The 21,117-nt window shown below is 41.1% G+C and overlaps 1 protein-coding gene across 1 annotated transcript in view; it reads left to right on the plus strand.

The window, feature by feature from the left end:
* ZNF827 (zinc finger protein 827) overlaps nt 1–21,117 on the plus strand; it is an 87,950-nt gene that overhangs the window by 42,876 nt on the left and 23,957 nt on the right. Inside the window, exons 7-9 of the mRNA XM_075150482.1 lie at nt 6,142–6,390; nt 7,075–7,132; nt 11,725–11,828. Of these exons, the coding sequence (XP_075006583.1) occupies nt 6,142–6,390; nt 7,075–7,132; nt 11,725–11,828 (411 nt within the window). The remainder of the gene's footprint in view (nt 1–6,141; nt 6,391–7,074; nt 7,133–11,724; nt 11,829–21,117) is intronic.

The raw sequence follows: 21,117 nt of genomic DNA on the forward strand, positions 1-21,117 counted from the left end.
AAAGCTTTGTCAAGAGGCTCCCCTTGACCGGGCGGCTTGTAGTAGACACCAACCACAAGGTTCCCTTTGTTGCCTCGGTCTCTGATTCTTATCTAATAGCCTGTGCTCCAGATTCCCTTACCAACCATCCCAAGGCCCTGAAGTCTCTTTTGATTGCCCTTGGAATATGCGTTGCGCCTTCATCACCACCCACATGGCAGAGCAGTAATGGGTAACAGTTCGAGGGCCGTACCAGGCTAGGAAGTTTGCTAGAGATGTCCTCAACCCGGGCCCCAGGGAGGCAGCAGACTGCTCTAAGAGAAGGGTCTATCTGGCATATTGGACCCTCTGTTCCCCTTAGAAGGGTGTCACCTACAATTATAACCCATCTTTTCTTCCTTGTGGAGGTGGTCCTAATATGGGGGGTAGGCCTTTCTGACCTTGGCAACACCTCTGGTGTAGATGGACTGTCATCCACATGACTGGCCTTCCCCACCCAGAGCCTCATACCTGTTGTACAGAGGCACTTGGGAAGGCGACGTGGGCAAGGAGGGGGTTCGCCTACCGCCCCGAGCGTGGACTTGCCTCCATTCACTCCTTTCCTTTAAGCTACTGCCTTCAGCCTGGTCGGGGGGAGGATACAGGGTATCTTGGGTTTTGTCTGCTGGCTCTTCCTGTTTCTGTCTCAGGGAGGGCAGAGCTTGGTTCCACCAGTCTATCCCTTTTTCAGATTCCCTGATGCTCCTTAACCTTTCTACTTTCCACATGTGGAATACTGTACCAGTTTTGGGCTCCCTGGTTCAAAAGGATTGTTGGGAATTAGTAGACAGTCTAGAGGAAGGCAGCAGACCTGATTAAGGGTCTAGGGCTCATGACCTACAAGGAGGTATTGAGGGAACTGGGCCTGTTCAGTCTGGCAAAGAGGGACTTAAAGGCAGATCTAATCACAGCCTGCAACTACTTGAAGGAAACTTAGAAAAGCAGTGGAGTCAAACTCTTCTCTGTAGTAGCAGATGGTAAAAGAAGGGGCAACAGCCACCAGCTGCAGCTTGGAAGGTTCAGAGTGGACATTAAGAAAAATTTCTAGCGCAGCACTAGAACAAGTGTTACCCAAGGATGCTGTAGCTTTCCCTTGCTTGGAGGTTTTGAAAATTCTGCTAGATAAACCTGCAGCTGATCTGATCTAGTGCCAATGATTCATGGAATAATTTAGTTTGGAGGGGACCTCCAGGGTTCATCTAATCCAAACTCTCGCTCAAAGCAGGTCCAACAAGACCAGGCTGCTGAGGGTCTTATTAAGTTTTGAATGTGTCCAAGGATGGAGAACCCAACCTCTCTCAGCAACTTGTGCCAGCATTTCACCATCCTGACAGTGAATTTATTTTTCTCCATATATAAACAGAATTTCCCATGTTTCAAGTTGTCTGTCGACTCCTATACTATCACTGTGCATTTCTGAAAGAAGTCGGACTCTACCTTCTCTATACCTTCCCTGTATACCTTAGAGAGTTGTCGACAGCAATAAAATGTCCCCTTAGTGTTGTTTTCTTAAGGTTGAACAAACACAGCTCTCTTCGCTGTTCTCCTCTTATGTCCCTGCAGCAGCCTCCTAGCTATTTTGGTAGCCTTCTGCTGAACATGCTCCAGGATGTCAGTGTCTGTCCTGTACTGGGGAGCCCCAAATGGGGCACAGTACTCTAAATGCAGTCTCATAAGTGCAGAATAGAGGGTAAGAATCTCCTGTCTCCATCTGATGGCTACAGGTTTGATAATACAGTTATTAGCCCGGAATATAGTTGGCTTTGGTTGCCACAAGGGCACATTGCTGACTTGTGCACAACTTGCGTTGGATTGTGGTAGTCCCAACTTTCTAAGAGAAGTAGCTTGAATAAGCTCTTTCTAAAACTTGGCAATCTCTGTCCTAGGCTGTAGATAGGTGTTGTCTGAGAGTAAATTTCAGAGGCACTCTTGCTGCTACACCTTCTTGAGGTGACATTGTCAAGCCTTCAGGGATGAATGCTGTACCCAGAGCTTTTAGGTAGCACAAGTATTGTTCTATGTTTCTGTTGTGTTTGGGTTTTTTTAGCAAGTGCCACTACTTTGCAATTCCTTGCACTTGTGAATGCCAGAGAACCTGAAAGCTGTGGAAGAAATTACTTCCTCCTGGAACAAGCCTGTCCAATACTGCATTTTTCATATCTGATGTGGAAAATTGTCTCACTCGATGTGAATAGGGTGAAGTTCATTGAAGCTTTTATAGATAAGCTGATGAAAAGTTAAACTGCTCTGTAAAGAAACAGCATTTCTGTGGCTTGATGATAGTACATCCATGTATGCAATAATTTTCTCTTATTTTGTTAAACTGTTTCCGTATTACAGCAGAAAAAGGCGTATTAGGTGATTTAGTTCATCTTCTGCCAGATGAGCAATGTTCACTGCTGTGCTGTTTTTCTGAGCTTCGTCTAGGTTAGTTTTGAATGAATAGCAGACCATGTTTAGGAGATCACGGTCCTGATACTTTAAAGCTACTTGAGTCTTTATTCCCCGCTGATTTTTGCTAGGAATTAGATGTCTGTACTTTTATAAAAATCTGACGTGAAGAAAATTACTCTCGTATACTAACTTCGTGTTCTGATACATTGCAGTTTATTTAACATAGCCCATCTACTCAAGGAGAAATGCAAAAGTGGCAAAAAGCCAAAGCTATCATGATTTTAATTATTTGAACTAAGAGACCTTTCGGTGTACCAGTCCTTGACTTGAAAAACTTTAGCTGCGCTATGACCACGTGAGATACCTATGTAAGGAAATAAGGGATATCACCTTACTCCACAAATGAACTGTCGGTACAGTACAGAAGGGAAAATAATCTTCAAGAAGTTACAGTTTGCCTGTATGGTAAAATGGTTATGGGCATAACCTTAATGACAGTCTTTTGCCAGCACAAGATCTAGCACAGTGGGCTGTATGCCTGTGATTGCTGCTCATGGGACAGACTGACTGTGGTTCCCTTTCGTTAGCTCTTGTAAAATCTTATCATAGAGACCCTCCTTCAGTCTTCTGTGTGTGTTTGCTTTTGGGAATCGGAGTATGACGGGATTCACATTTGGCAGGGACATTCTGTCAGATCAAAAGAGTGCAGCTGGGAAGATAAAGGTCAAAGGAAATGATCAAATATGTAAATTTAGTTAGGGCAATTTGAGTGCTAGCTGATTGTGAGGGAGAAAAGGTCATCGGTATTGCTCAACTCTGGCCTTAGTTGGGGTCGTATCAGTTTGGTTCAAAAGCATTTGCAGGACAGGGAATTAAACTGTGGAGCAGGAACAGAAATAGAAAGAATATTTTAAAAGCAGAGAGAGCAGCAAAGGTCAGCTTGACTCTGCACCTAAATTTGGTAGCTGGGTGCAGAGCTCGGTCTGTCAGACATCTGAAGAAGTCATTTGTTTGCGGAGTTACCTGAGCTTTTGATTGACAGTGTTACCTGATGCTGATGCTGTTCCTTTGCTGTTCTGTGTTCACTTTCAATGCACAGCGTGCTATTTTTACACTTTTCAACACAGATGCAATGTTCTGTGGTTTTATAGTAAGAGGCTAATGGAAGTTTTAAATGAAAAAAAAAAAAAGAAAAATCTGCTTAACAGCACAAAAAAGGCATTATATGATATTTCTAACTTGTCTTCAGTTGAGAACTTACTATGAAAATTTCCAAAGTCTGAAATGTATTTGGTGGATCATAGATGGTAAAGATCTTTATCAATGTTTATACGTTTCTTTTAAAGGTCAAGAAATGTCATAAGAAAAGACTGAAAGCACTTCATGTAAATCGTTCCTGGAACATATCCAAGTAGCTTTTATCTCCTGGCTTCAATTTTTTTTTTTTTTTTTTTTTAAAAGAGCTGTAGGCAGCAAAGCCACTTTTTCTCCACTTAAGAACAACAGGAATGTGGGGAGAGGAAGAAACCAGAGGAATGAAAAAGGACTTGGTGATACACATCAGTTTAATTTTATGTGGAATGCATATGCCTTCATGCTAAAGAGATTCTGTTCGTCTTTGGCTAGAGACTAGAAGATGACACCAACCAGTTGACTAGCTTGTGAATATTATCAGGGATGACCAAACCATGTTTTGGTGCCTCTGAGATTCATTATAATATTGCATAATTGAAAACAAAAGGCCTGGTGGTGTTTGAAACATTCACACTTGGAATAAAATCTGTGAGGCTCACATTCATATGTGAGTTAGAGAGCGGGGGGGAAACAGAGAGAGCAGCAACAGATTAATTTATCAAGTGGAGTTAGTGGATTCAAACACACATGCCCATCCCCCCCCCCCCTTCCTTCTCTCTGACCCAAAGTTAATTGAAAATACTGTTTGTGTTTGGGCTTTTTCATATGAACTGGTGTTCACTTATTTATTTTTAATATCAGAGCCTTCTAAGTAGTAAAATTTGACAGTTGACAAGGAAACTTCCATGTGAGGAAACTCATTGTGCAGAGTGCCTCCATCAGTGACCTGATGCTATCAGGATAGCCAGCCCCTGTCTGCACCAGTTAACACGCTGGCCCACAGTGACAGATCTGATCATGTCCCCCCAGTCTGGACAAGGGCCAGACTGCTCTCTCAGGTCCTAATCCACTCAGCATCTAAGCTCTCTGCTTCTCTGGCTGTGTGTGCTGCAGCGTGCCTGTCCCTACCCTCTACCACGGCCTCTTTCCCTGGGTGCTAGGGTTGCCTTTTCCTTCTTTGGCTCACGAAGTCTGAGCAATTCAAACTCACGTTTTCCCTTGACTCTAGCTGTGGAGCTACATAGGTGACAACTTAGGGCATGTGCTAATCATGAGTAAACAGAAGCAGATTTTCCTTAAGGTTTTCAGTATCTTGGCTAGCACCAGAAGTACATGTACGGGTTTAGGCAAAATTAATAAATCCCATGTACATTTTTTTGTTGGAATGATTCCTTACCTGGATGGCCTTTCTGGTATTTAACTGTGTTCATGCATTTATTTATTTTCTTGATTCTCCCAGGCATATTGCCTGTCTTAGGCTGCCTGTTCCGGAGTGTCTGGTCAGCATCCAGCCAGCAGAGGCAACACCTGGTTGGGCAGTTCTGCCATGATACCAGTGTCCTTTCAGGAGCACTCTGAATGAAGATCATTAACAAAACTCATCAACTTTCTCTGAAACTAAATTAAGAATAAATTCTACAGGTCTTCTACAGGTCTTCAACTTCTTTTTTTCACAGCAGAAAGTCTGAATCAAAAGGGCTCTATAGGTATTTGGGGTGTTGTAGGCAAATTACCTTGGAGCCCTGATTTTGGGATTTCAGAGCTTTTATTCTGAAGAAAAAATGGTCACTTATCTTGCAACCAAACCAGAGCATTCAGCAGCACCTGGGGAATCTCAAGTGTAGAAAGTGAACTACAAATTGGCTTCTAGACTATGGTTTTGTTTGCTAGACCTAGGCCACTGGAGAGGAAGGCAAGGAGGGAAGGATATGGGCTTATGGAAACTGGTCATTAAGGTTATTGGATCTTGTAATGTATGAGGGAATATCTATGCTTGTTACAAAATCAGACTTTATAAAATAATGGGCCCCAGAATACTCCTCTCATCTTAAAAGCATATGCAGGTATAACAAATCGGTTCTTCACATAGTTGTCTGGAATTTTCCATAAAAGAGAAAGAGAGCTGAAGAGGATGAGGTTTCCTCCTCCATCCCTATCCCCATACCAATACTTCTGACTGTCTGCGCTGCTACTTCTGCTGATAAAGAGTAATTTAGAGTTTGTAAGAGGTCTTCAGTGCCCACCTTTGGAGAGCTGGTGTGTAGTTGCAACTTCATTTAATAAATAAAAACGAAGCTTTACTAACTGGTGTGTGATCACCCAGTATTCATAGAAAGTGATATAACTCTCATATTTACAAATATGCAACTGTTTTCTGCTCTCCAGTTTGAAAAATTATTTTCAAGAGATTGCTTCTATTTATACCCCCAGAAGAATACTGTAGCAGTCAGCTGCTTGCTTCCCTTACCATTTGCAGTGATACGGTATACAAATTATAAGTCTGGAATTGTGATTCCTGCTTTGACTACTCTGAAAAATTGTAGCCTAATTAAATAATTGTGGCGGTTGTTTATTTTTTGAAATACGTATTTGCAGCTGAGAGTTACAAAGAAACCCAGATGGTAAAGATAAAGGAAGAACCAATGGAAGTTGACATTCATGATTCGCAGGCTTCAGTGTCACCCAGCCAACCCAGCCAAAATGTTGGCTACAGCACTTTATTAGGGCGAGACATTAACGAACACATACAGAAGGCACCAGAAGGTCGTGTGCTCCCAGAAAGAAATCTATTCAGCCAAGATATATCAGTGAAGATGGCATCCGAGCTGCTCTTCCAGTTATCAGGTAAAAGCAGTGGAAATAGTTGATCGTTGAATTTAAAGAACAAAAAGAGATTGTGTTTAACCATTAAGGTGCTATGAAAGTGTGAGATTGCTAAGGCTGAAAAATAATACCCTCACATTTGAAATGCAAAAGCCTTGCCAAATGTCCCCCATAGTTAGCATATGCTTTAGAGCACTGTGACAGTCAGGTCAGGTTCACAATATTTGAACTGAATTGGAAAAGCTGGAGTTCAACTCCTGTATTTTTGAAAGCTAATTAAATAATTTGTGACAACTGGTTGATCCAGGCGAGGATAGGGGAACCTATAGATGGCAGTTACTGGCGTAAGCGGCCAGTGGCTGCAGCATGCAGTGCTCCTGGGGCTGCGCTGTCCATTTCTTTTGACAAAGAAGGTGGACCTCAGCTATTACAAAAAGGCAATGATATCAGCACTGTATTTAATGAATGCTTGTATTGCACACTTTGCATGGAGCACTAACGCTGAAATATGAAGCTGAAAAAATTTGTTGGGTGTTAGTTTAAATAAAGTCATGCCCACTCTCTAATCATGCTGTAACCATTTACCCTAAATTACTGTGGATTATGCTCTTATCAGAAAGCATTAAAATAGTCCTACTGAATAAAACCTGATAGGGAAAATATGACATATGCTAATCACAAAAAAACATGTATGTTCCCCTGCAGAAAAGGTGAGCAAAGAGCACAACCACAATAAAGATAACACCATCAGAACTACAGCCAGGTAAGTACAGTCCATTTTTACCTGCAAAGCTGTAGTGTAAATGTCATTGCTTCATTTTGCCGTGTGAACTCAAATGTGTCTGCCTCCTGCAAATGTGACCTGATACTACAAGTGTAAGATATTTTCATGAGTAATGTAACCTATATCTGAAAAATTACACCTATAGACCTGATTGCTTAGAGTTCGTGAGACAAAAGGCCTTTGGGCCAAAATGACTCTTCTCTTTGATCAAGTATTCGCACATCATTTTAAGAATTATTTTTTCTATTTTTTCCTACAAAAACTGAAACTTAAAAGAAACTGCATAGTCTATGCAGTGCTTGAGGGAAGAACAGGCTGACAACTGGATTTTAAGACATGGACCAATGTAAGAGGTGATTTTGATTCAGTCTTCTGCCAAACTTGGATTTCTGCAATAAAATTTCAGTTTAGTATTTCTATCATCTCAATGCCTTCTAGAGATGAATTTTTAAAAGTCAGACCGTAAGACAATGCTAATGAAACATTTGTTAAAGATTACAGTCACATTGATGCAATAAATGAAATTATCCAGGAATTAAAAACATGATTCAATTCTAGCATGTGCTGTTAAAGAAATATGCGCTTTACCGTGTTGTGGCTGGGAACAAGCCCACGAGTTGTTTACGTATACGTGAGCAGCAAAGTGAGGTGTCCCTATGGGAAAATTCAAAGCTCTTATGTAATAAGTGGTAGCTAGAATTGGTAAAAACTTAGGACCCCATGGTGAGGAATTGGCTGCCAAGTCTAAAACTTAAATCTTTGATACCTGCTTCAGCTCTCACTTAACCTTGGGGGCAAGGGTACATTTATTTCCTACCTGAAAGTTCTGTAGTCAGTGAGGATGGGTTGGAAGCTGAGCACGCTGAAGTGACAAAGAGTTCCTTCAAAGATAGAGTAAGACCTTCTGTGCCTTTGCAGCCCCTTCTACAGAAGTTCCCAGCGTGTTCAGTGCCTGCTAACTACGACAACTTTGTCCAGACAGAAATTGAAAAGCATTTCAGTTGTAGAAGAAAAGATCTCTAAATTTTAATGTTGTTCTTAAATTCCTAGGCCTATCCCATTCATTCATGGTAGCTGTAATAAATAAATAATTTGTTTTTAATAAACTGACCAGCTCAGTAAATGTCCATTAGGGACTCTTTGATATTACAAGTTGAAAGATAATTAAACTGAGCTTTTAACTTCTGGCTACTGTGAGTGCTTCCCATATTTGCTAGGTTGGGAATTTGCGGGATATGCAGCCCGCATAGCCTTCCTGTGACTACTTAAAAAGCATAAGCCTGAGAGATACATATGGAGATAAATGCACATATTGTCCAACTATTCATTAACCATCCAGTGTGCATTGCAGGGAGGGGGTGACAAATAGTCAGTTGAAAATAGATTTCAGTGTCTCATGATGTTACCAGCAGGACTGGTGTGAGAATCCAGAGCTACTTTTGGATCTATCAAAGAGAATTCATACTGGAAAGGCTGAGGACAGTTCAAAGATAACTTCACCTTCTTCTGGCTGACAACTTTTAAGAGGGTAGCACAGGTGGCTGTTGTCAAACTTGCACTGAGTTTTACTGAGAAGTCCTGATAATGGCTGCTACCCATCAGGGCATGAAATGCTGGGTGCCTGATTCAATTCTTCTGGGTGCTTTTCTTATCTTACCTATCTATCAACAGAAGAAGACATGAATGAGAAGAACTTCTTAAGGGGAAGTGAGTCACTCTACTAAATCCTGCGTGTTCAGATTGACTTGAAAGACCTTGCCCAAAAAACCCCACCCAAAACCAAACAGCTGGAAGTCTTTACTGGTAAGGGTATGACGCCTTCTCAAAAATAGAATGTGATGGAGTAGCCAGTGGAGGATAGAGGCACTCAGACTGCATTAAGAAAACGTGTGGTGTTGCAGTTTGGCTCACCAACCTACATCTGGAGTAATGACAGAAAGGCATTTGAACCACAATTGTTACATGAAGTTTGCTGACAGCTGCAGAGAGCCAAGGTGAGGTCAGTGTTGTCCACCTGTGAGTAGCTGGGGAGCAGAGAGATTAAGCTGTGTCATTGGTGAGAGTCTTAAATCAGCAAAGTCCAGCGAGATGGGGTACGCAAGCACTTTTTGCTGTCTTATTCCGTATTAACATTTCTAACTGTCGCCTATCTGTTGCTATTCCTCCTGTGAGTATTCTTGGACTTTGCGAGCGTATACTTCCATATGACTTTGCTAAAGCAGCCGAAACTGGCAAGGATTCCTCACAATTCAATGGCTGAGTGAGGTGATAGAGCCTGCCATCTGTGATATGAAGACAGAAAGTGGAGAAGCAAATGATCTGGAAGTGAGTACGCCAGCGTTAGATGCCAAGATAAGTTTCTTTCATCTAGAGAACTGTGTAGCCATAAAACTGGAAAAATGCAGCCAGAAAAAAAAATCCTAAAGCTTAATCTTCATCAGAAGCGACTTTGCGCAGTGATTGAGAACAATTTATGTAGTTTCTTACTGTGAAGCAGGAGTTCCTCCCTCCATACTTTGCACTGGCAATTGGGGGACATATCTGCTGAAATAAAAATAATAATAGGGCCGACACTGAAGAGACTCCGCTGTCATTCTAGAGGAAGGCAGAAAAGAGGTATCCAAGGATGGTTCTGTAATTCAGCGGAGGCCGATGGCGCAGAGGGAAATCCTTGGGACACAACATGATGCAGTCTTCAACAGCAACCTGCTCATGATATATGGCCTAGCCTGAAATAGATAAGCTCTGCATCATCCGTTTTGCTAAGAACCAGCAACGAACAATGTCCCAGTGACTGAATCTAAGGCACAAGCAGGCAGGCCAACATGGAAACCTGAGCGGATTACAAGATTTTGAAGAGTTACAACAGTAATAAAACTTTTTTTATTGGTGTTTTTCTTTCAAATCATTATTAAACCAGTGAGAGGAATGTTGCAATAAATGATGCCATATTTTTGTACAGCGTCAGTCTGTTTTATATTATGTCACCCCTGAGTGGGAATGTGAGTCTTGGAAAAAGTTAAGTTTTGCACATGTGGACTAAAGCTGCTTTGCTTTATTCTGATCACTTGTTTTCTTGAGTATTATGCATTGTTCAGCTATCCTGCGTACACTGAACTGTTCAGGTTTGAGGCAGCTTCATGCCTTACCATCAGCACAACCTGATGTTGACTGTGTTTATGGTTATGTTCAAACTTTTGTAGAAATACCAAAATATCCCATTAACTGTCACATATGGAAGAGCACAAAATGAATAACGGCCAAAAAACTTAATGAGAAAGTAAATAACGTGATTGCCAAACGCGTTACATGATCAAGTTAACTAATTCTCAACAAGTTTCCCAAAGGCAGAGGAGATATGACTAAGAATACAAGTGACTCAGTGGAGAACACATTGTTCACTCTGCAGAAAAACTGTATGAGGGAAAACTTATGCAAGTGCCGTTGTTCAGATTGACACCTTCGGTATCTGGACTGGTAGGGTCAACTTGGTTGGTGCTGCTGGCACATACTTTCTGGGTCTGGACTACCCACTGTGCAACGCTTCGTAAGACCTCATACCACGTTCCTGATCCTGAAAAGGTTCTTGGATTTCATTACTGAATAAGATCAGGCTGCAGAAATGAGCCAGCCTCCTGTCCTGCACCTTTAAAACACCTGCTATACACCAGCCTGTTAAGGATTCTCAATATGAGAGAGATCAGATTTAACGTAATTCTCATTTTGCTTAGAAGAAATCGATAGTTTGCGTGCAGATGGAATGCACTGCCTTAGAAAACAGTTTTCCAAGAAAGACTGTCCTTTTCCATTTTGAATTTTTTGATGTACCTCCTACTGATGTCTGTCTGTACTGTAGACAAGGAATTCTTGTTTGTGTTATGATCTTTAATTGAGCAGAAAACAAAATACTTTGACAGAAATGCCAATTCACTATTAAAATTGACTTTTTACTGCCTGTTAATTAAAACCAAAACATGCTATGGTTTTTGGAGTCAAGTAGCTGATAATTTTTGCAATTAATACTCTTTGGGAAATAACCATTCAGTTAGCTTATATGAATTGATTTCTGCTTTAAAAATCAATCTCATGGAGTTAATTTCATTCACAGAATGCCATGTCAAAAGAGAACTATTCAGCATCTTAACCTAAAATTTGAAAAGTTTTGTTTTAAAAATAATTACTATGTACCTCAGATTATTAAATAATATTATTTTCCACCTTTCCTGATTGCCCTCTCCAGATATGACAGTAGAATACAAATTTTTGAAGCATTAATTTTAATGATCCATATTGTAATGTGGTATAGCAAATCTGAGATGTTCAAATGTAGTTTAAAGCCCTTTGGGAGGACTTCAGTTTTCACTCTGAGATGCAATTTTACCAAAGCCTGCCTCTTCTCTACACCTTGCCTCACGGTCTGCATATCTTTCAGCGTGAATTCGTAAATGAAACAGGGCTTTTAACAAGATGGTATTTGTTATGATATTAAGATATTAGAGTCAAAAATCATATTTACTTCTTCCATTAACTGCTATTTTTTTTACAAAAAGATGTCTTTTTTTTTCCTGTAGCCCTTTCTTTTCTGAAGATTCATTTAGACAATCACCATTCACTTCCAACTCAAAAGATCTCCTGCCTAATGAAACTACTCTTCATGGAAGGACAGCTGCACCAGGTCAGATACCTTTTTCTTTCATTACTTCCAGTTAATATATCTTTTTAAAATTTTGTAAACTCCACTATCTGACCAATGCTCTTAAAATGTAGTTTGCTTTGTCAAAAGTTAACTCTCTCTCCATCACAATAAGTGCTTATTATTAAGAAGAACAAGGAAAGAGTTAAATATTGCTGAAGCATTTGTATTAATAGTCTTTAAACCACTATTTCCTGAATTGTACAAAAGTCTATAACAGATTAAATTCAGCAGTATTAGCAGAGGTGGGGCTTTTTTGTCTGTGTGTCTCCCATATGTAAAGGAACTTTACTGATGTTGGATTACTGTCTGCTGTTCTCCTGTCACTGGCCATTTCCATCCCCATCTCTCAGAGTACAGATGAAAAGTTTGCAGTACGTGTATCAGAGTGGCTGAACTTGGCAATACAATTTTCCTGCCTTAACAGTAATTTAGAAACCTTTTTGGAAGGATGTGGAGTTCTTAAAACATATTGAAAGGCCTCAGTATCTGTGGGTACATTCCCACTGCTCTTCTGAACTAGTTGACAGGCATTTTATGTCCAGATGTAGCTTGGGTTATATTTTGCATTAAAATGGAAAATACAGGCATGTAACAATACAAGGTGGCACTGAAAACGTGCAAAAACTTGATATGTGCCTTTGCTGTCCTGTTGCAAAATAACTCGTTTGCTAGTTCACTGCTATCTGTTCTTAAATTAATGGCTCTTGGGTTCTAAAGGTCAGTAATTACACAGCCAGCCATAGGGGGGGTTATTCACCTTTTCTTAGCAATCAATAAAGTTTTGGGCACGTTACTGCTAATTTTCAGCTATAGACTGTCATTTAATTTACAACTTAACAGACCCTTCATTTTTTTTAATGCTTGAATAGTCATTTGACAGCTTGTGAAGTGGCAGATGAGGTTAAGAGCTAGATGTTGTCTAAGGGTAAATATGTATAGCAGGAAGAAGAAGAAAATTTGTAGCATAAGGACAAGGGTCTTCAGGCTAGCCTCAGCCACACTTTTGCAAGGAAGTAGTGAATTTTGTAACATGGGGCGAGGAGGACCAGATCAGGTGTGGTGCTTTTAAGTATTAAAATGTAAACCAGGTTAGCACTTCAGTCCTGGCTTTTGACCTTGGCATAACATGGAATATTCATATACCCAGATGAAAGACGAGAACTCTTAAGACTCCTCAGGCAGTGCTCAATACCTCAGAGGACATGGCCTCTAGCAGCAATACTCTTACATCATACCAAGAGGAATGTATAAGAATTTTAATTCTCGGTAAGACTTCATTTTAAGTGAGGCCACTAAAACTGTGGATGGGTTTTGGTGACATGTTTAATCTTCTGCTTAAAAGATGTAAAGTATCTAGTTGGTTAGGACATCCTAAGGCTTCTGAGGGAACTGGGTTTTGCATGTTTATGCTGCCCCATATTCTGCCTTATGGAATATAACTATTACCTTGATAGGTCTGTGTATTATAATACATATTGCTCTATGATTATAAGACTCTGATATGTAATAGCAGCATGTATACTGAAAATAAAAAATGCCAGTTTCTGCTTCATTTTTATTTTTGGAACAACCCTATCATTCCAAATATATGATTTTTCTCAGCTTCATAATAAATTCTTGGACCTGAAGTGCAACTTCACAGTAGCACCAGGAATGTGATTTAAATTTTTAATCAATTACAAATATGATATTCATGTAAAAGAACAGCAGAATACCCACAGGTAGATTTCCTACCAGTTTCAGCCTTGCAAGAAGAAATAGTCTATGTAGTGCTATCGATAGCTCAGAAGAAACTTTATCCCTGCAGAGAGTAGCATAAAGGAACAGTACCAAACCATTATAAAGGCCAACAGGATGTAACAGAAAATGCTGTGGAAATGTGTATGTGGTGTCCTATGGATAAATGGTATATATGCCTTCACTTGAGATTTGTTTTGGGTTACTTCATTCCTGAAACAGGGTAGTAAGAAGTAGAAAAGAACAGCATAAAAAAATTATAGGAAATTCCCAGTCCAGTGTCATCTTCAAGTCATCAACTAAAATCCAAGCAGATTAACTGCTAATGTCCAAGAGCATTCATTAAGCAGTACCCATATCCAAAAATGCGACTCCGTGCCACTGTCATCACAGCTAGCAGAGGCTGATGAACAAGCGTGGGGTCTGAGCTGCTGCTCTGTGCTGGCTCTCTGCAACCAGGCTTGACTCAGGCAGGCAGAGTGGCATGAAGAAGCCTTTGCTGCCAGTTGGTCTGGGTGGCCTTGGTGGAACCCCATGTGCATACTGCTTCTTCCCAAAAGAGCACCGATATGGATGGTTGTATCCCTAGACTCCTGCCAACTTTCTGTCTGCAGACTTCTTGGCACCCTAGCTGCAGAGGAATTGGGAAAAGTGACAGGAACATAGGATAGTAAGATATCTCATGTGTCAAATCCAATTCTTTTCTGTGATAGGTAACAATATTATGTAATCTCATTCATTATCAAGATCCGTCTTAAACCTATCATCCTTATTATTTGTATGAGGACAGTTTCAGAAGCTCACCCCTTTGAAGGGCTGGGACCACTCTCTTTTCAGCCTGAATTTATTCACAGCAAGTTCTACTTTTGTTGTTTCACCAATGCTGTCCTTCAACTTTGATAATTTTTCTCCCTTGTGATGTTCACCATCTGATGTGCCATCTTACATCCCCCAATCTTGTCTTCATTTTGGAAAAGCAAGCCAGCCAACATCTTTTAGTCTGTTTTAGTTTGTTAGTTTTTCCATTTTCTGACTGACATCATAGCCTTTTTCTGCCTTTGTTTAGGGCAATTAATTTCTGCAAATATGAGTATTCAGAACTATATATGCTATTTTACAGGAAGTCTTACCAATGACTTTTTCAGCGGCATGCAATCTTTTATATGTATATTGGAAATGCCTCTCCTGATTAATCACAGCCTTTGTAACTACAACATGCTGATGACTCTCAGTTCATTTGCTAATCAAATAGTAACATGTTTTTCTTTTCCTTTACAATTTCAGCTGATGATTTCAGCGTGCAACAGAAATTCTTCTTCCTACTTTCTAGACATATGACCTTGTAATTTGAATTGTTTCACTTGTTACTCTAGCTCTCAAGATTATTTCTTTAATACTCTGAAATTTCTGCATATTGATGATATTGCTTTCATTAATGCAATGCTGGGTTTTTTTGTGTTGAAGCTATTATAGAGGATTTTTAAGTATGGTTGGTCCAAAGTTCAGTTCTTGAGACTTCAGCTTAGTGGCCTCCTCAGTGCAAACCACTTCTCTTTTCTTCGTAGCCAGTTTTTAAGAAAATTGCAAGATTGGGTATTTAAGAGGAAGAACACACTTTGTAGGGCATTGAGTATATAAGATCCCCAAGGAGTATGAAATAATTAGGAAAGATGTATTAAAAGATGTGTGAGAGCAATGCACTGATCAGGGCATTTACTGGAGGAAAAAAAAAACTAAATAAATAACGATATAGCAATGGATTTGGACTGAAATAAAGGTGAAGTAATCCTGATCAGCAGCAGTATCACAGATAGAGAAGTGATTGTCATGCAGCAGCTTTTAAGTCTGCATGGAAATGCAGACAAGGAAATGACAATGAAATCTCCAACAGCTGTCAGAAGGGGACTCAACAGCCCTGCAGAAGTCATGGTAACTCCCTAATAATCTGTGGTGAATTCTTAATATTCTGAGAAGGGAACAAAGTAGTTTCCTATAGTACATAGTTCGAAAGTATTGGATAGATTTGGGGAACTACGTCCGTTCCTTTTTAAAGTATTTTGTATGTTAATAACCATACAAAGTTAGTTGTAGTTACATTACACTTTTCAGTATTGTTATTACTGTCCAAATAAGCTCATTTTTACTCAAAAATGGAAATAAAATAAAATAGTATTGATGTCCATATCAATCGAACACACTTCGCTTAAAAATTACCATAGTATCAAAGTCATATCTAATACAAAGTCATATCCAAAACAATTCAATAATTTCAGCTTTCCCCTATAAGAATAGCAAAATGACCTTTTTTGGCCTAGCAAAAGGTAGGGAGAAGAAATGAAAATTTTCATTTCAAACAGTCGCTTTAAAAGGGCATTTTTATCTTCTGTTTTATAAGACTCTTCTTTTGACAGAATAGAGTTTAGTTTTATGTCAGACTATATAGTACAGTCCAGATCGCTAGATAAATTAAAAACTTGATCTTATGCTGGTGTTCCTGACCCTTAGCCAATCTTTAATGTGTTTTAATAGTTTTCCACTATCTCACTGACTCATTCTGTAAATCAAACCTGCCTTCGTGAAACCCACATGAGTGATATTCACTATTCCTCTTCTGGTTAGTTCATTAATATTGGCAAAGACTCCAGCCATGGGTTTTTGGGAGTACTTTTTCTCCATGAATATCTGTGTGTAGTAGAATAATATTTCCTTATTTTCTCTCCTATTCACCAAGGACCTGGTATTCTCCTTCATTTACATTGTTTCAATATTTGGCACGGTCAATCTCATCTGTAGAGGATTAAATAAAAAAAAAAAAAATCCATCTTTTTGTGAAAATTTACTACTCCTTGCAAAACAGTAATTTTGATTGTAGTAAGTGAATATGGCTAAAATAGACTTTTGGAACTGGAGGATGTAGGTTTTGGGGAGTTGTAGTCCACGAATAGCCCTGGCTTTTTTAATTTTGTCCATTGGTGCCAGAGCTAAATTTACCGGTGTTATTTATTTCAATGAAATAAAGCCAATAAAGCTTCTGTTCTCAAGTACCTTTTTGAAAATGTATCAGAGCCTCTTCTGTCACTGTGTCTCCACATTCTTTACTGACCTGTAAAATGACAGGTAGGCCATGCTTCCTCTTCAGAAATGTCTGGAAGCCAATACTGAATCACTAGCATGATACTTATTTCAGTAGAAAATTGGAAACATAGTGCAAAAATTTTGGATTTTGGTACTGTCCGTTGTATTTTTATTGATGATGTAATTAGTGGCATTATCCCATATTTATGTTTATTGAACTAAGGTAATACATGTAACAAAGATTTCCGTACGTTTGGAACTACAGGACTATTCAGGAGATGTACATGTTTCTCCTGTTACTGTTCATACTCATACCCTCCTTCTACTTCTTTTCTCTAAAGCACTAATTCCACTGTAACTTTAATATACCTAAAGGGGAAAATCTGCCTGCTCCCTGGGCCTCATCTTTGCACATTCTCCAACGCAGCAGTACTAGCATTTGTGTGGCCACATTGTAAACCAGCTCAGGGGAAACAGTGAACTAATCTCCTTTTTTTCCTAACAGTTTGTGGGAATGTTGGGATGTGAGCAGGGTGAAGGCAAGGCCATATCTTTTGGCCGAGTGAAATTTCAGCATTTGCGTGAGATTGACGTGGCTGTGACCACACTTAATCGTGTTTACTTTCTTCTGTGACTGTCGTCGAAAAATACCTCCTGACGGTTTAGAGTTTTAACTTGAACCTGATAAATAATCAAGCTGTTCAGGTTGCACAGATACCATATTTTTTAGTATGAAGTATTTTGCATGTGTCTTCCTTCCTAATCCCTTTTTAAAGACACGTTAAGGTCAATATACCTCTTGATGTTGTAATTTTGTGTGGCTGAAAGCATCTAGAAAGTAGATAGCAAGAGCTCTTTTGGTTCAATCTGCAGACGTGCTCATTCATATATACTATTTTCCGGCAGTATTTGTGCTTGATCCTGGTCTCCTGTACTCGGCAGCGAACCAAACTTCTGCAACCATCTACAGCAACCAGTTCTGAATTTTAGGTCATCACTAGGTTAGTTAAGAAAGTCAGAACTTTAATAAATTGAATATGAGGTTAGAGTGAATCTGACTATAGTTTCCATTTCTTCACAAGTTGCCAGTGACAGTTTTCCTTCTTGGTCTCTTTTAGCCTGCTGCCAGACTTCCTACTTTTAAATTATCTTACATTGTCCCTGAGACCACTGTAACTGCACTGCAGGAATGAAGGGACACCTTGAGGGTTTGACTTCTGTGTAGGGGACTATTGGCACTTCTGTCACCCTGGAAAATGTCCTTAGGCCTTAGGGGACTGTGAAACGCACAAGCCCCGAGGATTTCTGCTAAAGTGATCAGTGATGAAATGTTGGCATTTAAATTGCCCTTGTATATCTCCCCAGCTATGCACCCACAGAGTTAATTAGAACAATTCACACCTTCTTACAGTTGCTGTTTGCTTACATCTGCCAAAAAGCCTCTAACTTCACGTTGTGAGTAATCCTCTATTTACTTTAGGAAGGCTTTCTTCACAGTCCTAAACGCTAGAATTTGTAAAGAAAAGCTGGGGCTTAAGAGCGCGATTACAAGCAATTGATTCATTTCGGACAGCAGAACCTGTGGATTATTATTTTTCAGAGAATCACGGAATGGTTGAGGTAGGAAGTCTAGTTCCACCTCCTCCCTCAGAGCAGAGTCAGCTTGTTGCTCAAGACTGTGCCCAGTCAGGTTTTTAATATCTCTGGGCAATCTCTGGGCAAGCTGTGCCAGTGTTTGCCACACTTACAGTAAAAAAAAAGGTGTTTTCTTATGTTTAAATGGAATTTCCCGTGTTTTAATTTGTGCCCTTGCCTCCCTCCACTGGGCATCACTGAGAAGAGCCTGGCTTCATCTGTTTATTCCCCCCCATCAGATATTTATACAGATTGGAAAGATCCCACCAGCCTTCTCTTCTCCAGGCTGAACAGTCCTAGCTCTCCTAGGCTCTCCTTTTATGACAACGTCGTGTTTAACCCCAGCCAGCAACTAGCACCACACAGCCGCTCGCTCACTCCCCCCTGGTGGGATGGGGGAGAGAATCGGAAGGGTAAAAGTGAGAAAACTCGTGGGTTGAGATAAAGACAGTTTAATAGGGAAAGCAAAAGCCACTCACGCAAGCAAAGCAAAACAAGGAATTCATTCACTACTTCTCACCGGCAGGCAGGTGTTCAGCCATCGCCAGGAAAGCAGGGCTCCATCACGCGTAACGGTTACTTGGGAAGACAAACGCCATCACTCCGAACATCCCCCCCCCCTTCCTTCTTCTTCCCTCAACTTTCCCGGAACAAAACAGGAGACTTGGTTACCCGGGATATGGAGAACACTGAGGTACTCAATGACTTTTTTGCCTCAGTCTTCACCGGCAAGTGCTCAAGCCTCACCACCCAAGCTGCAGAAGGCAAAGGCAGGGACTAGGAGAATAAAAAGCCACCCACTGTAAGAGAAGATCAGGTTCATGACCACCTGAGGAACCTGAACATATGTAAGTCTATGGGACCTAATGAGATACATCCCAGAGTCCTGAGGGAACTGGCTGCTGTAGTTGCCAAGCCACTCTCCATGATATTTGAAAAATCATGGCAGTCAGGTGAAGTCCCTGGTGACTGGAAAAAATGAAACATTGCACCCATTTTTAAAAAGGCTAGAAAGGAGGACCCTGGGAACTACCGACCTGTGAGCTTCACCTCTGTGCCTGGCAAGATCATGGAACTGATCCTCCTGGAAGCTATGCTAAGGCACATGGAGGAGAGGGAGGGGATTTGAGACAGCCAGCATGGCTTCACCAAGGGCAAGTCCTGCCTGACCAACCTAGTGGCCTTCTATGATGGCGTGACTACATCAGTGGACAAGGGAAGAGTTATGGATGTTGTCTATCTGGACTTCTGTAAGGCCTTTGACATGGTCCCCTACAACATCCTTCTCTCTAAACGGGAGAGATATGGATTTGATGGGTGGACTGTTTGGTGGATGAGGAATTGGTTGGATGGTCGCATCCAGAGGGTAGTGGTCAGCGGATCAATGTCCAGATGGAGATTGGTGACAAGTGGTGTCCCACAGCGCTGTTTAATGTCTTCATCAATGACACAGACAGTGGGATCGAGTGCACCCTCAGCAAGTTTGCAGGTGACACCAGGCTCAGTGGTGCGGTTGACGTGGCTGAGGGACAGGATGCCATCCAGAGGGACCTGGACAAGCTCAAGAAGTGGACCCATGTGAACCTCATGAGGTTCAACAAGACCAAGTGCAAGGTCCTGCACCTGGGTCGGGGCAACCCCCTGGTATCAATACAGGCTGGGGGATGAAGAAATTGAGAGCAGCCCTGCCAAGAAGGACCTGGGGGTACTGGTGGACGAAAAGCTGGACATGAGCCGACAATGTGTGCTCACAGCCTGGAAGGCCAACCGTATCCTGCATCAAAAGCAGCGTGGCCAGCAGGTCGAGGGAGGTGATTCTGCCCCTCTACTCTGCTCTGGTGAGACCCTACCTGGAGTCCTGTGTCCAGCTCTGGAGTCCTCAGCACAGGAAAGACATGGACCTGTTGGAGCGGGTCCAGAGGAGGGCCACAAAAATGATCAGGGGGATGGAACGCCTCTCCTGTGAAGAAAGGCTGAGAGAGTTGGGGTTGTTCAGCCTGGAGAAGAGAACGCTTCGGGGAGACTTTATTGTAGCCTTTCAATACTTAAAAGGGGCTAAGAAAGATGGGGACAAATGTTTTAGCAGGGCCTGTTGTGAGAGGACAAGGGGGGATGGTTTTAAAGTAAAAGAGGGTAGATTTAGACTAGATATAAGGAAGATATTTCTTACAATGGGGGTGGTGAAACACTGGAACAGGTTGCCCAGAGAGGCGGTAGATGCCCCATCCTTGGAAACATTCAAGGTCAGGTTGGATGGGGCTCTGAGCAACCTGATCTAGTTGAAGATGTCCCTGCTCATTGCAGAGGGGTTGGACTAGATGACCTTTAAAGGTCCCTTCCAACCCAAACTAGTCTGTGATTCTATGATATGCTGAGCATGACATCTTATGGTGTGGAATATCCCTTTGGTCAGTTGGGGTCAGCTGTCCCAGCTGTGTCCCCTCCCAACTTCTTGTGCACCCCCAGCCTACTCGCTGGTGGGGTGGGGTGAGAAGCAGAAAAGGCCTTGACTCTGTGTAAGCACTGCTCAGCAGTGACAAAAACATCCCTGTGTTATCAACACTGCTTTCGGCACAAATCCAAAACACAGCCCCATACTAGCTGCTGTGAAGAAAATTAGCTCTACCCCAGCCAAACCCACCACAGACAGATGCTCTAATCCCTTAATCATATTTGCCGGACTTCAGACTTCTTTGAAAGTCTAGAAGAATATTTCATGATCCTGCCAGCGGTTTCTGTCCCTGTGATGGAACAGCAATTTTTATTGCCAATATAGTTGCAGAGGGAATGCACGTGCAATTGAATTGACTTATACAGTGCA

This window comes from Calonectris borealis, chromosome 4, assembly GCF_964195595.1.
Source record: "Calonectris borealis chromosome 4, bCalBor7.hap1.2, whole genome shotgun sequence".
NCBI classification, from domain to species: domain Eukaryota; kingdom Metazoa; phylum Chordata; class Aves; order Procellariiformes; family Procellariidae; genus Calonectris; species Calonectris borealis.